This window comes from Thunnus maccoyii, chromosome 17, assembly GCF_910596095.1.
Source record: "Thunnus maccoyii chromosome 17, fThuMac1.1, whole genome shotgun sequence".
In the NCBI taxonomy this organism is placed as follows: Eukaryota; Metazoa; Chordata; class Actinopteri; order Scombriformes; family Scombridae; genus Thunnus; species Thunnus maccoyii.
In genome coordinates, this window is record NC_056549.1 from 23,064,173 (window position 1) to 23,079,429 (window position 15,257).

General features: G+C 36.9%; 1 protein-coding gene across 1 annotated transcript; it reads left to right on the forward strand.

Annotated features, from left to right (window-relative positions):
• Nucleotides 1-637: 637 nt before the first annotated feature.
• clu (clusterin) lies at nt 638-14,084 on the forward strand. Its single transcript, XM_042390459.1, has 10 exons — nt 638-803; nt 5,469-5,627; nt 6,058-6,206; nt 7,479-7,649; nt 7,841-8,011; nt 8,385-8,598; nt 8,989-9,129; nt 11,374-11,600; nt 12,474-12,661; nt 13,394-14,084. The coding sequence occupies exons 2-10, from the start codon at nt 5,513-5,515 to the stop codon at nt 13,404-13,406; spliced, it is 1,389 nt and encodes a 462-aa protein (XP_042246393.1). The 5' UTR covers nt 638-803; nt 5,469-5,512; the 3' UTR covers nt 13,407-14,084.
• The last annotated feature ends 1,173 nt before the right edge of the window (nt 14,085-15,257 follow it).

The window sequence follows — 15,257 nt, forward strand, 5'->3', positions numbered from 1 at the left end:
ATAATAATAATAATAAAGAAAGACATATGATACACTTTTATAACATGATGAAGTACTATTACTCGTAATCTACCTAAAGTAATAAGGTACCAAAGTACTCAATTAATTATTTCTCACTACTAAGAGACAATCTTAGCTAATTTACCGGAGGCAGCTCAACAGACGTCATACATTTTTGTATCATCAGTAGCCTGATGGGCAAAAACACATCTGTCTACAGTGCAGCAGTACAGTGGAATAATCTGCCCTCAAATCTGACACTGAGTGTTTCACAGAACCCGTTCAAAGTGTAACATTAAAATGATCTAACATGTGTTTGTTAGTAATAAAAACAAACAATATGATATACTATAACAATATAACACTAAAGGAAGCCAGTCTACAAAATGAGTACTTTTACTTTTGATACTTTAAGTACATTTTGCTGATAATACTTATGTACTTTTACTTATGTAACATTTTAAATTCAGACTTTTACTTGTAACATAGTATTTTTAGAGTACAGTATTTCAACTTTTACTTAAGGAAAGGATCTGAACATACTGTACAAAACACAACTACACTTCCACCTTCAGGGCAGTTTTCGTCTTGAAAAAAAAAAACCAGAACAGCTCCTGATACTGGTTTTACTTTGCAGGGACCTACAGGAAGTGCACTGCAGCAGCTTGACAGTGGCTGCAGCGCGCGGCATGCTTGGTCAGTGAATCACATGCACCGTCCCCGTTATCCGCTGGTATAAATACGAGCTGCAGAGCGAGCAGAGGCAGCCTCAGACGGTTTGGAGCCTCCGGAAACACAAAGAGGTGAGTCACAGCCAGGGGCTTAATTTCTAGTGTCTGCAGCTGGGTTGATGCTCAAAAAGAAAACGGTCTCTTTATTTTCAGGCTGCCATGAAAACAGTCTTATTATAGCCTAATAAATAGAATACAGAGGCATCATATTGGCTGCTTTTTTCAGGTTCAGATCATGTAATGTCATATATATAATTAAGCTATAATTAGGCTGTGAAATGAGTTTAAATGATCTGTGCAGTTGTTGTTTTTTTGTCAAGGTTCAGGATTTCTCTAATAGCACCCAAATTTGTTGTGCAGATGGGAGATTCAGCATTCAGGAGTTAAAAACAAGACAGATTCAAAAGACATCAAGACAAAATACATTAAAACAGGTATCATCATAGTATCAGAAATAGAATCAGAGTATAAGAACTCTTAAGAAGGTCATGGCAAAGCGCTTCTACACACACACACACAAAGACACACACACACTCACTCAAAAGCTTAAAGTGCCATACATGGGTGAAGTGCATCATGCAGAAATGCTGACTTCATTGTTGACTGCTGCTTGTGCTCACTCATGGGTGTGACCTCCATCTTTGGATGAAAACAACAGGATTATGGTAGATGACATCATATTGTGGTTGGGCACACTGAGCAGCAATACTTACTGCAAAATAAGAATATAAACATGCAGTTTGATAATTTAGAAAGTGAGAGTGTTGAATGGAGGAACAGAGGATACATGCAGGATGGATTTTAAATTAAATTCATGTGTAATAATAATTCTGATTCAACTGACTTTTTGGTGATATTAGCTGTACCCAAACTGGATTTTAGTTAACTTTGATACATTTTCTGTTGTAGAACTGGCTCTAATTTCAGCATGACTGCATGACAAGTGAATCCTTTGGGTACAAAAATCCCCCAAACACTTGAAAAGAGGACAAAATGAGGCCACACGCGCTACTGTCCCATTTGTTGTAATTGGAACCCAGATGATCCAGATTACTTAATTGTTCTTTCTAGCACTGGGAAAGTCGTTTTGTGCAAGTTTTTAGCTTCTAACGGAGAGAATGAGACAGAAACAGATGGGGAATTCATCAAAAGTGGAAACAAGCAGGTTTTTCAGACACAAAAAGATCAGATTTTATTGATTCACAGTGGGAAGTTCACACATTACAGCAGCACAGAGACAGGCTAAGAGGTAAGAAAACGGTTTCAATGAAATAAAATTAACATAGATAAGATAAGATATTAAAGAAATTAGAGACATTACATTTAAAAAAGCAATACTTGTGCAAAATATTTGTGTATAGAGATCCAGTAGAGCAAATCCAGCAGCCATGATGTGTGAAGTATATAAAGGTATAGTTATAGAGGTATAAGTATGAATAGATAATAATAATAATAATAAAATAATAAAAATAATATAATAAAATAAATGAATACAATATACATAATAGTATATTAAAATGCAGTGCAATATATGTAATATACACTCACTATACAGTAATGATACACATGCAGCTAATTATTTTTTTCTTTATCGATTAGCTCAAAAACAATTAATTCAAAGTGGTTGCCAATCATTTTTCTGTCAACCAACAGATCAATTAATCAACTGCAGCTCTATTATGGACTCAAAATACTCTGCAGATGAAAAAAAATGTATGAAAAATGCTCCTTTATGTGTAGCAAGTGGACAGATGTCCAGAGGATAAAGTTTTATTTTACTTCATGAAGCGAACTGAACTTTCTGGAAGGCCTTACAAGCAACATCTGGACTATTGTTCGGTTGTGTAACCAGGATCCCTGTGGCTGTTATTCTGCAAGTAATGGAGCTCAGCCTCTGCATAGTAAATTATTTTACCTTTTTTTCTTCTCTTCTTTTTGTTTGTTTAACTGTCTCTTGTTTAACTGTGTTTAACTCTCCAGGGATCTGTCTGTTGGTACTTCTCATTCTTTGCACTCTCTGAACACCAAACTGATTCTGTTTTTTTTCTCATTAAAAAGGCCTATCCGGAAACAGTCATTTCCTGTTGACAAACCTTCCATTAACCAGCATGCTGTAATTAAGGTTTACTTTCACTTGAATAACGACCCCATGGTGTTTGCGGCTGCAGTTTCCTGTACTGGAAGTGTGAAACTTGTGAACATGAGCTCAGATGCTGTAGAGAGGAAAGTGGGACACTTTCTTTGCTCCCAGGTGGACGCCAAGTCCTGCTGGGTTTGGAATAGTTGGTCACATATTTTTGTTTGTTCCTTTATTTTTCACATCAGATTAAAGGAATGCACTAAGATTTAGAGAGGTTGTAACATCAGTACACTGAATTTATCTGTTGTGTGATGACTGTTGACTGTTTCCCTGGTTCTGTATAACACTTAAGCATGCAGTGTGCTGAATGATACATGATTCTAGTTTTATGTCAAAGGTCATCGGACATTTTATATTCTAGTGGAGAAGGGAGATCCCAAAATTTCTATTACCAAATACCAAATCTGTGAATTTCTGTTTGATTGCAGCAATAAAGACTAAATATGTCACATCATAAACATCATATAGCTTCAATCAAAAGCTGCAGCAAGCTGAATGAGCATGTTTATGTGTGAACTGAATTGAATTGAATTGAATTGCATGTGCGGGGGTTGAATAAGAAATTAATGTAAAACTTATTGGTTAAATTTATACAAGATATGATGCAAAAACACTTTGCTTGTTTCCATAGGAACAAGAGATGGTGGGCGAGCAGGCAACTGTGCTCAAAATTGACTGCATGACATGAAGAAGATTTCTCTCATCTAAACTTACATAAGATATATTTTATTTGAAAAAGAAAACTAAGTTTTAATGATCAGCAAATAACTCTTTATTGCATACAGGTCAGTGTCACTCTTACCTTGGATAATATGGTGACTTGCTGTAACTCAACTTACACTATATGGCCAAAGGTATGTGGACACACCTGTCCACTACTTTTGGTCTTTGGGCTGAGCCCCTTAGTCCCAACTAAAGGAAACGTTAAAGGATCTGACTAGCAATTTTCTATATTTTTCTTATTGTCAACAAATCTCATGTAGAGCCAAACCATGAATTGATCCTATTTACAAGTATTGTGTGTGCATCCAAAGCCTGATATAGCTTTATCTTATTCCTCTGTGCCATAGACCTCCATTGTTGTCCAAAAACCATGAATCATGTCAGTGAGCCACACCGCTGTACTGAGTAACATATTCCTTCAACACAAAGATTACAGTCATGCTGGTTTGTTTAGAACGGCTCCAAAAACTAAACAGTGATCATGTTTTCAGTCTCTGAAGAGCAGTTCAGTGTACGGCAGACGCCACTGCACATGCACATGCACAGGAATTTTGCTAGCTTGTTGTGCTACATATGACAACCTCTTGACTTTATACTAAAGTTATTAACAATGTAGTACAAAGTCAAAAGGTTGTGATATGCTGCACAACAAGCTAGTGAAGCTCTATAAACAGAACTGTGCAGTGGCGTCTGCCGTACACGGAACAACTCTCCTGAGACTGAAAACATGATCACTGTTTGAGGAGCTGTTTCAAAACAAACTACTGCGATCGTAATCTTCGTGGTGAAGGAACATGTCACCCAGTGCAAGACAGTAGTGTGGTTACAAGTTTGTGGCAACACTTTGGGAAAAAAACTCTTTCCTCTTTTTACATGACAGTGCTCCCATGCACAAAGCGAGGTCCATGAAGAGATGATTTCTTGGGAAAAACTTGACCGGCCTGCACAGAGCCCTGACCTCATCTCACATGTTTGGAATGAACTGTGAGCCAGACATTATCACCCAACATCTGTGGTCAACTTCACTAATGCTCTTGAGGCTGAAGCAGATTAATGTCAATGATTTTGGGATGTGATGTTCGACAAACACTTGAAGCCTAATACTTTCAGATTTTAGTATAATATAAATTCACTAACTTTCTTATGCATGTTAAAATGTCATTACCCTGCTTGAAAATGGCAGGTTGGTACATTTGAAACCCTCTGCTGAGTTAGAAGAAAACAGAGGATTAAAGGTGGCTGTAGAATTAATCAACAGATTAAACTCAGAGAAGGAGATTTATACTGCACAAGAAAAGCTGCAAACAAAGAAGCGAAGGCCAGTCCTTCTGTCTAATGACTTTCTCTCTGTATCATTCATCACTCTATCAGTCTCTATCTTGTGTGTGTGAAGAAGAGGGAAAAAAAAAAAAATCAGCATCCACAGTCGGTCTTTGTTTAATCTGACATTGATGAAAACATGGGCAGCTGACCAAGCACACGTCAGAGAAATGTTTAAACAGAGAAAGGGCTCGCTGTTCTCTTTATGTAATGCTTTTCAAAGGCACCGTCGGTCAAAGTCACCCAAAAATAAACTGATCTGAGGTCAACTTGGTGATGATTTCCCCACTTTGTGTTTTAAAGATTGAAACCGGAGATGAGGAATATGATGCATTCAGGAGGCTCTGAATTATTTACATGTATTGATTAGTGCGGTTATTTTTATGTTATGCTGTGTGAGGATGAAAACCTGCTGAGTAAGTGTGCTCATTTTTTACTGCGTAGCTCTCTGTCTGTCTTCTGTACAGTTTATGTCACCCTCTAGTGGAGATGCAGGTACATTACAACAACATTACAACAGGAGGCAGAGATTTAACTGTGACTCTTTTTTCCAGGTTTTTCTCATCATTGCCTGCTGGCCCCGTGAGAGTCAGAGAGGATGTTAATGATGATGATGATGATGAAGAAGAAGGGGTCAAAGACTCTGGCTGTGTTGGCTCTTCTTCTGGCCTCAGCCAACTGTATCGTTCCCCCATCTAAAGAGGATCTTACCCGTAAGTTTCACTGCATCTCTTGGGGTATATAAGGCATCAGAAAACACCCTTTAAATGTTAAAATGGAGTCACCTTACCCTGTTGGAAATTAGCAAAGCTTTAGGAAAAAGAAAAAAATCCCCTCAACATATGAGCAGGTATGAAGATTGCTATTCCAGCAGTGTTTAAATATGTAAAAAATGACATGTTTAAAATGGAAACTTGAGGATGTAGCAGTAACAGACAGCAGAGGAGAGTTAAAGGGTGTTTTTTGTAAATTTCTTCTTCTGTTTGCAAACACGTGCACATAAATGAAGATAAAAACATATAATTATCATTTACTTTGAACAGAAATGTGTCAGCTTGGGAAGAGACGCAGGAGCAATACATGATATTGTATTTTGCGTTCACAGTTGAAGTGAAAATGCATGTTATATGTTTTTCTTCACAGGGCTTTCACTCCAGGGAGAGAAATATCTGGATGAACAGATTGAAAACGCCATTAATGGGGTGAAGGAGATGAAGAGTGTGATGCAGAAATCCTCAGAGGACCACAAGATGTTTCTGGATGCTCTGGAGAAAACCAAGCAGCAGAAAGAGGTAGAGACATGAGACATATATTATATAATTTCTTCTTTTTTATATAAATAATGAAGGTAAAGTATAATTAAAATATAATCCATAATAAAACACACTGATTATTTTGTCCCAATAGAGTTGTCTAGTGATTAGAGAACAGTTAATGTGCTTTTTTTGAGCCACATCACAAAGCAGAGTAAACTTTTAAGTCACTATAAAGCACTTCATCCTGTGGTTTATAACTTTTATAAAGCAGCAACAGCAAGAACCCAAATATTTAACAAATGATGAAAGAAAGATGAAGAAAATAGACCCGTTCTCACTACAAGTAAGCAAATACTTAATGATATCACCTCAGTATGCTGACAGGATACAGAATGACAAAATGAGAAACAGTTTTCTTGCAGAGTGGATCTTCTTTATTGCCATTTTCCTCAATCCTTTCCTGAAAAAATAATGAATTCCTGCAAAAAAAAGTTATTTCAGCTCAGCTCTAGCAATGGCATTGTGACATAGACCAAGAACTAAAGGAAAACGATTTTTAAAACTCTTTTTTATAACAACAGGAATTACAAAAATATCATTTCTTTATTCCCTCTTTGATATGTCTCTAGAACAAATATTGATTTGTTTCTTCTGTGCATATTCTGCACATGCTTTTCTCCTGTCTGTTTAAAAATAATAATAATAAATATATTCCATAAAATGTTTAGAGCCACAATGATTAGTCAACTCATCAATTAGTCGATTGACAGAAAATTAATCAGAAAATATTTTAAATAATCATATAATCGTTTTGGTCATTTTTAAAGCAAAAATAGTAAACAGCTGGTTTCAGCTTCTCAAATGTGATGATCTATTACTTTACTTTGTTATATATACTATTAAACTGAATAACCTCAGGGTTTGTACTGTTAGTCGGACAAAATAGGATATTTGAAGATGTCTCCTTTGACTCTGGGAAATTATAATGGTATTTTTCACTTCATGGATCATTTTATGGATAAAACGATTAATCAATCATAAAAATAATCATTAGTTGCATCCCTTTATTTTTTTAAAAAGTGTATAACATGTCCTTCATGGGCTACATTATGTGTTTTCTCTGTACATAGCAAATTGATAGAGGTGTTATTTTGTATCACGTGATCTCCTAACTGTAGGTGGAGCTGTCATTTTTTTGCTGCAACAATGAATACCGTAACAATAAGCAACTTATATTAACGATGGTACCACAATAAAAAAAGAAGAAAAAAGATTTCCTCTTTAATCTCTGTCTCTGTTTTGCTGCAGGAATCGATGCGTGCGGCTCAGGAGATGGAGGCTAAGCTGGAGCAGGAGGAGGAGGTTTGTAACGAGACCATGAAGGCTCTATGGGAGGAGTGTAAGCCCTGTCTGAAGAACACCTGCATTAAGTACTACTCCCGCACATGCAGCAGTGGATCTGGACTGGTGGGACGCCAGGTCAGATACTCGTAATAACTCGTAATAGCTAGTAATACTATATGATGGCAAGTAGTATAGTATTTTCATTTTTACTGCAAATAGCACTTACTTCCTTTACTGCCTTACTTACTGTCTAGCATCTTTTTAGTATTGGTATTATAAATATGGATTTAAAAAAATGAAAATACTAATTCTCCCTTTCTCTGTAGTTGGAGGACGTGCTGAACCGATCCTCTCCCTTCTCCATCTGGATCAACGGGGAGAAGATAGACGACCTGGAGCAGGAGGGACAACGACAAAACACAGAGTTCAGGAACCTGGAGGAGAAATACTCAGAGATGGCCGACGGAGTGGACAGCATATTTTCAGACAGTATGAAGGTACTGTTCACCTGTAGACCATAGGAATAAACACTGGACATACAGATACATATTTACTGTGATAGTTGTATTGACTACAGTCAGTAACACTTAATTCTGCCCACCAACATTCAGGGACAACATAGTAACAAGATAGACAAGATAGTTGCTAATTAACTTTTTGTCAATTGATGAATCATTGCAGCTCTAGTTTTCATTCACTCTCACTGCTGTCAATAACTTTGTTTCCAGCTACAGCAGGCAGACACAGTTAGCGACTAGCTGGTGAACATAGTGGAGCATTTAGCAGCTGAAGAGCCAGATATTTTTCTTAGGAGGTGGTTAACAGGTATAACAGCATCAGCTCTGTTTCTGTGTGCTTCACGCTCCTCAGGTGGCTGATCATGTGCATTACAACCCTCCAAGTTTCATTTTGCCCAGTTTCTGGGGACCCTACGCTCGCCGGAGCAGAGTCATTCGCACAGTCTTCCACGAGCCTTTCCACGGCTTCCAGAGTTTGTTCTCCCCCATGATGGGCATGGGCAGGAACTTCTTCGGCTCCATGGGCTCCATGATGGACCTTGACTCTGACACACTTCCTAATGAGGGTATGTTCTCTAACATCCTCTACCTGAATCACAACCAGCAGTGGAAGAAGTATTCAGATCCTTTACTTAAGTAAAAGTACCAATACAGAAATGTAAAAATACTCCATTACAAGTTAAAGATCTGCATGAAAAATTCTACTGAAGGATGTTAAAAGATCATTAACATCAGTTTTAATATTGTTGCCCTGTCAATTCTACTCATCTAAACCTTTGTAGTTGTTTGAAGAGCAATAAAATTCTGATTAGAAAAAGTGAGTTTAGGATTTATCGATTTGTGAGTGGACTTTACAGGGTTTTTAAGCTAGTTTCAAACCATGAATAAAAAATTAACACAAAGTTGTGATTTGGAAACAGACATGTTGTAAACTGTGTGTTTGTGTCTGGTCGCAGATGGCATTGTGAATGAGGACGTGGTCATCACCAAACCTTTTGGCAACGGCAAGATGACCTGCAGAGAGATTCGTCGCAACTCAGCTGGCTGCCTCAAGTTCCGCGACGAGTGTCAGAAGTGCAAAGACATCCAACATATTGGTAAGATAAGTCTCTGGTGAAGTGTTTGTGACCAAAACTCAGTTAAAAATCAGTTAAAAATATAAACATGGATACAATAAAGGTATAATGATAGCAATGATGATGATGATGATGTAGACTTTAAAAACAAAGTACAAAAGTTTGCAAATGTGTAACATATATAGGCAGCAAAAATAAACAGAGCAAACCAACACAGTAAATGACATAATATGAAAATATAATAATATAAAATTATGTCAGATGTCATAACACATAACACAACATCTAATAATAACTGCTCAAAAGGTACAGGGTACAGGGCACTAAGGTCTGGCTGTGTCCTTTCATCCAGCTTCCTCTGGCAGGAAACTAGAGATGGAGACCTGAATGATGGTCCAGAGATGTTTTTATTAACACAATTAGGATTTATGATAATGTTGAAAACAGGAAGGGCTTCGAATTAATGGCCAGGGGATGCAGAGAGGGAGAATGCAATTTAATAATGTAATCTCCTACTTTATGTTGATGATGTTTTTGTTCCCTAGCCATGAACAGACAGGACAGGCTCTGAAAGCAAAGATGTACTGTCTACATTTTAGACAGAGAGACATTTGGAAATAGAGGTTCATATTGATTTCACATTCAGAATGATGTCTCAGCTTATTGGAGTTACAAGCATCTACATTTAAATCCTAAGATATGTATGTAAGCAAATTCAAGCAATCTCCACAATATTTGCTAGAGCTTTCAATTTTGCTAAATTACTGTAATTTTTCTGCATGAAATGGCCAAATCAACAGACTGCTTGTGATTTGGGCCAATTGTCGCATTTTGTGTCATGGTAATTTATGTCATCACAGCGCATTCAGCAAGGATTCAAGTGCACGTTCAGGTGGAAAATGGACAAATCTCACCTGCAAACAAAAAGTACTGCCATAGACCAAGAAAAACTATTCCCAAATGTTCCTAAATGAAGTTTGCATTCAGTTAGTCAAAAGAATACCAGTTGGAAATGAAACTATATTCTTTCTGTTAATGGATTTATTTTAATGGCATTATTGACTGATTTTTTTAATGTTGAGATGAACGTTTATTTAATAAAGGCTTATAAAGTGAACTCAAGTACAGTATTTTTCTTTTTCTATAACTTTGAGCTCATGGTTCTCATGTTCAGGAAGTAAATTTAAAAAATTAGCACTGAAATATAGTTGTCTCTGTGATATACAGTAACCTTTTTATCAAAGTAAGTGATTACATATGACTCTTCATTGGTAGTAATTTTTAAATAATAGCATTATTTTCCTTTTCTTGCAATTTTTCCCAATTCCTTCAATTTTACTGCAATTGGAACACACAAAACATACAATTGTATCACAACTTTTGAAAAAAGCTGCTGCAAAATCAAGCATTTTTGGCTGCAATAATCACAAAAAAAACCTGGAGGAACGTATTTATGTAAGAGTGACAACACACTTTTAAATGGTTGGTTTGGCCTACCGTCATGCTAACATGCTCACAACAATGCTAGCATACTAATGTGATGCATGTATAATGTTTACCATGTTCATGTTAGTTTAGCACATAAGCATGCTAGAATTTGCTAATTAACACTAAACACAAAGTTATGGAAATTGCATTCATTTCGTAGGTATTTGATCATAAGCGCAAGTATTGGACAACTAAAAATTTTGACCTGGTGATGGCGCTAGAGGAAAAGTCAGGGGACATCATAAATATTTTACAGCAATCCATTAGTTGTTGAGCTATTTCTGACTGGACCAACTGACAGACCAACATTGCCATACATTGAGCCACGCTGCTAGCATGGCTAAAAATCAACTAACTTCATTATGTTTTTCTCATTAAATAAATAGTTTGATGTTTTGGAAAATCTGCTAATGCACTTTCTTTGAGAGCTGAGAACATCAATACTTATATTATACTTGAAAGAGGTATTGATCTTCTCATCTAACTTTGGGGTAAGAAAGCAATTAAGCATATTTCCCAAAATATCAAATCGTGTTCCTAGAATTTTATTGTTAGCAGCTGTTATCAGATTTTACAAATGGTTCCTCCCACACGACAGTGAGAAGATTTCCTTGTTCAAAAATCCTACAATAAAACAAACTGCAACTTCTATCATGTTTAGGAATTGTTATCATGACCTTCAGTCATTTAAGCCCATTTTAGCACCAAACAGATTTTCCTAACCGTACTTGAGCTCCAGGATGACATATGCTCGTCTTCTGCCTGTTTTCTTTGCAGATTGCTCTGGGAAGAAACCTCTGGAGGGCCCCCTGAAGGAGGAGCTGGAGGAGGCGCTGGCCATGGCAGAGCGTTTCACCCAGCAGTACAACACCCTCCTGAAGAGGTTTGAGGAGCAGATGTTTAACACCTCCTCCATCCTGGACCTGTTCAACAAGCAGTTCGGCTGGGTGTCATCTCTGGTCAATAACACCAACTCAAAGGACAACATCTTCCAAGTTCAGACGGTACGTACTGTAGGCCGTCTGAACTTGTTGCTCACATTCAGTTTAGCTCCAAAGCAGTCTTTTATTCTTTATCCTTCTCAGTTCCTCTGTGTAAGTTTTGGTTTGGAGAACCTCTACTTGTTGAGGGTGCAATTTGCAGCCAAAATCAATATTCAATTATATATCTTGGTTTGCTTGCTTTAATTTCTCATTAGGACATTTGTGTCTTATCCAAAAGTTCATGAACAAAATATGAATTTCTAAAAAGGTGGTACAGAAATGGATAGAGATTTTTTCTGATTTTATGCAGGGTCATGATACAGAGAAATCTGAAAGATATGACAATGTAATGCATTAAATCTAAAGGCCCAAAAGCGATAATTGACGCATGTCATCTGACGCTTGTCAATTATCAATTGATGCTCCTATGGCGCACTGCAAGCATCAGATTTGAAATGCCAACACCACAGAACCTTTGTATTAACTGCTGCATTAGTTGGACGTAATGAATGAATGAAAATGAGAAATGCAGAGAGGAAGGTGTAGTTCAAACGCGCCCGTCAGACGCTACCAGTGCGTTTAGGCCTTAAGACAATTTTCTCTTTTTAGAGACAATAAAAGCAACCTTGAACCTTACTTTTAGCTTGACTACCACCTTGCAAATTGGATTTTATGGTATTAAAAAGTACAGAAGGTACAAGCGTTTTGAGAGTTTTTCTTTTTAAGGTGTTACAGCAATAATTCAACTGAAAATTACTGAATTTGGAGTTGTACAAGCCAGTATCTGCCCACTATATCTGCATGCATGCAGAATATATCAATGAAAATGCATGTATGTTGACTGTAGGCAGAAAAACTGGATGTGCAGCTAAACCCTTCTTTACTGTATTGTAGGTGATCTGCAGGGACGGCGAGGAGAAGCCTGATGAGGATACGGAGCCAGAAGAAACCAAAGTGTCTGTGCAGCTCTTCGACTCACCACCCATGAACTTCAGCGTCCCGGGTGACATCCCCTGGACTGACCCCAAGTTCTCCGAGGTGGTGGCCCAGAAGGCTCTGGACAACTACAAGGAAACCAGTGTGTGAGTGTCCAGCAGCCAGTTCAAGCACTTGTAAAGAGTTAACCAACAAATATTTGATATATTTTCTTGTTGTTAGTTAATGTGTCTGGACCGGCACATATTCTAAAGGTTACGACCATTTACTGTCATTTCAATGCTTCTTTAAGTTATTAATTTTCTCCTTTTTAAGATAATAGTAGTGGCAAAAGACCAAAGTACCTATGTTCAACTACTTTACTGTGTGTAGTTCAAAGTACAAACATTAGGTTAGCTGGTACTTTACTTGGGGGATTCTGTCTGAGAGACTTTCAACTTTCACTTCACTGCATTTCTGAGAGAAACTGACCTTTTCTACTGTCAGTTATAGTTACTAATTACTAATTACATTTAAAATATGAACATTATTACCAAAACAATATTTTTTTCCTTTCTTCTAACCCTTCTTTTCCTTCCCTCCTTCTTTTCACGTCTTTTCTTATTTCCGTTCTTTTCAACTGATCGGAAAAGAGTATTTTTCCATATAAACTAGTAATTTGATAATCTGATATTGCCAATTTTACTTCGGAAAATGATTTGAGTACTTTTTGCGATATGAAATATAGATATTATGCTCAATCCTGTCTATTTAGTGGGCTCTTGTGTTCAATTTAACACTATGACAATGAGAATTCATGTCAGCTTACTTTATGATTTAGCTGGGATGAAAAGAATCCCTTTCAAATCCTGATCTCCATCTGTTTGTTTTTTTCCCAGTGTGGTCAAATAAAGTTGGATTTGCAGCCCAACCTGCACTGTCTGCTGACAAAGAGAATGTTCTGGATTCATCAACATCAAAACAAACTTGGAAATCCCGAAGCCAACCCACTGATTCTGTTGTAAACTCTCTCCAAGTCCTGCTTTTACAGTTTAACCTCAGAGATTTATATTGTTACATTAGAGCTCTTTGTCCTGCTGTAAGAGAAGATATTTAGTAGATAGATACATGTCTGTAGTACCTCATACCATATGTAGGCCTCATATCATATGCAAGCTGGGCAAAAAAGGGCCGCAGCTCTAAAAATGCTTGAGTTTTAGTTAAAAAACAACATTGATGTAACTTTAACACATGCAGATTAAACTAATATCTCATTCACCACAATTCCGTAAAGTAAAGATTTGATTTGTTGCAGGAAAACTGACATTAGAGTGAGTTAATTTGGTTGTTTCAGTGACTTTAATCCCTTGATTGGCCCTTCTACAGATCTCTGATTGTTATTATCTGAGTTGGTTGAAGTGGTTAATTAACAGGGTTAAAAATCACTGATTAAAGCTGGGATAAGTGAAAATGTAATAAGGTTTCTCTGTCCAACAGAGTTGATCATTTTCAGGATTACTTTGAGCCCCTCTGTACAACAGTCTAGCAATGAAGCAATACATAGAGATCAATAAAACCTACTCAAACCCATTCTGTCTGTCTTTTCTGTTGCATCTTACTCTGAATTTGAGCATTTAAAAGTGATTAACACTTGGCGAATAAAGAATTTCTCATTTATGGATTCAATATACGTCTCTGTGGACATGGTCTATATTTATCAAACTGCTGAAAGTTAAATTTTAGACTTTACTTAAATATAAAAGTAAAAATCTACTTGCAAACTTGAGACGAACAGCTATTTATCGAGTTTCTTTCGACCTAAAAATGCTCTTTAATTTAAGAGATCTCCAGAAGTCTCCTAAATTGGTTAAGAGTAGATTCTAGATGATCTTCTGAGACATGATTTGGAATGATTGTCGCTTCAAAAAGAAGTCAGACCCCTTCACTTTTGCACACTTTTTTGTGTTATAAATACAATTTCAAATGGATTAATTTGGCTTTTATGGCCATCAGACTACAACAGAGCATCATGTTTTTGGAAAGTTTTGCTAATTTCTTAAAAATCAAAAACTGTCTCATTTATGTGAGCATTCAGACTCTTTGCTAGCCTACCATCCTTAAGATGTATCTAGAACTTGAACAATCTTGCAACTATCAAAAGAAATAATATAAACAGATTTGAATAACACTTTTATGACTTCTGTTGCCTCAGTATCTCATCAGCTGGATCTTTTACAATATAATGTGACATTATTTTAACAAAAGCTTGTGTAACAGACTGCTGCATCTGCAACTGCTGCTCCAGCCTCCAGACTGAGGGCAGGAAGCACAGGGGAGACTGCTTTATAGATCCAGGGCTAAGGTGAAGCTAACTCTGGGCATATCCCTGTCAATATAATCAGCTGCTGGTAGGACACTAGGAAACTTGGCTTGGTTGTTGAAGAGGTAAAGCATTTATTTTCATAGTGAACATTCTGTTACATTCACTGCAGTGCTAACTCTTAGAGCATGATATCACGTAGGACGCCCTCAGATGCATATTTAAAACGTTTTTACAGGATTCTTGTTTTGAAATAAATCACCTCAATTACCTGAGTCAGCTACAGCTGATAAAATCTGCTAGCAACATTTATTAATTCAGTGGACAAAAATCCATGGTCATCAGCTAAATGAAAAGCTGCTTTTGTCCACTTCTGTGTGAAATTGAAGACTCATTGTTTCAAAACTGACTAAGAATCCAGATTGATAAATCTGCCACTGTTA

Bases quoted from the DNA above. Each gene is read 5' to 3' on its own strand.
- clu (XM_042390459.1), top strand. From the start codon at position 5,513: ATGTTAATGATGATGATGATGATGAAGAAGAAGGGGTCAAAGACTCTG. The intron at 8,012-8,384 runs GTACTGTTCACC...CACGCTCCTCAG, and splicing joins TATTTTCAGACAGTATGAAG to GTGGCTGATCATGTGCATTA. The intron at 8,599-8,988 runs GTATGTTCTCTA...GTCTGGTCGCAG, and splicing joins TGACACACTTCCTAATGAGG to ATGGCATTGTGAATGAGGAC.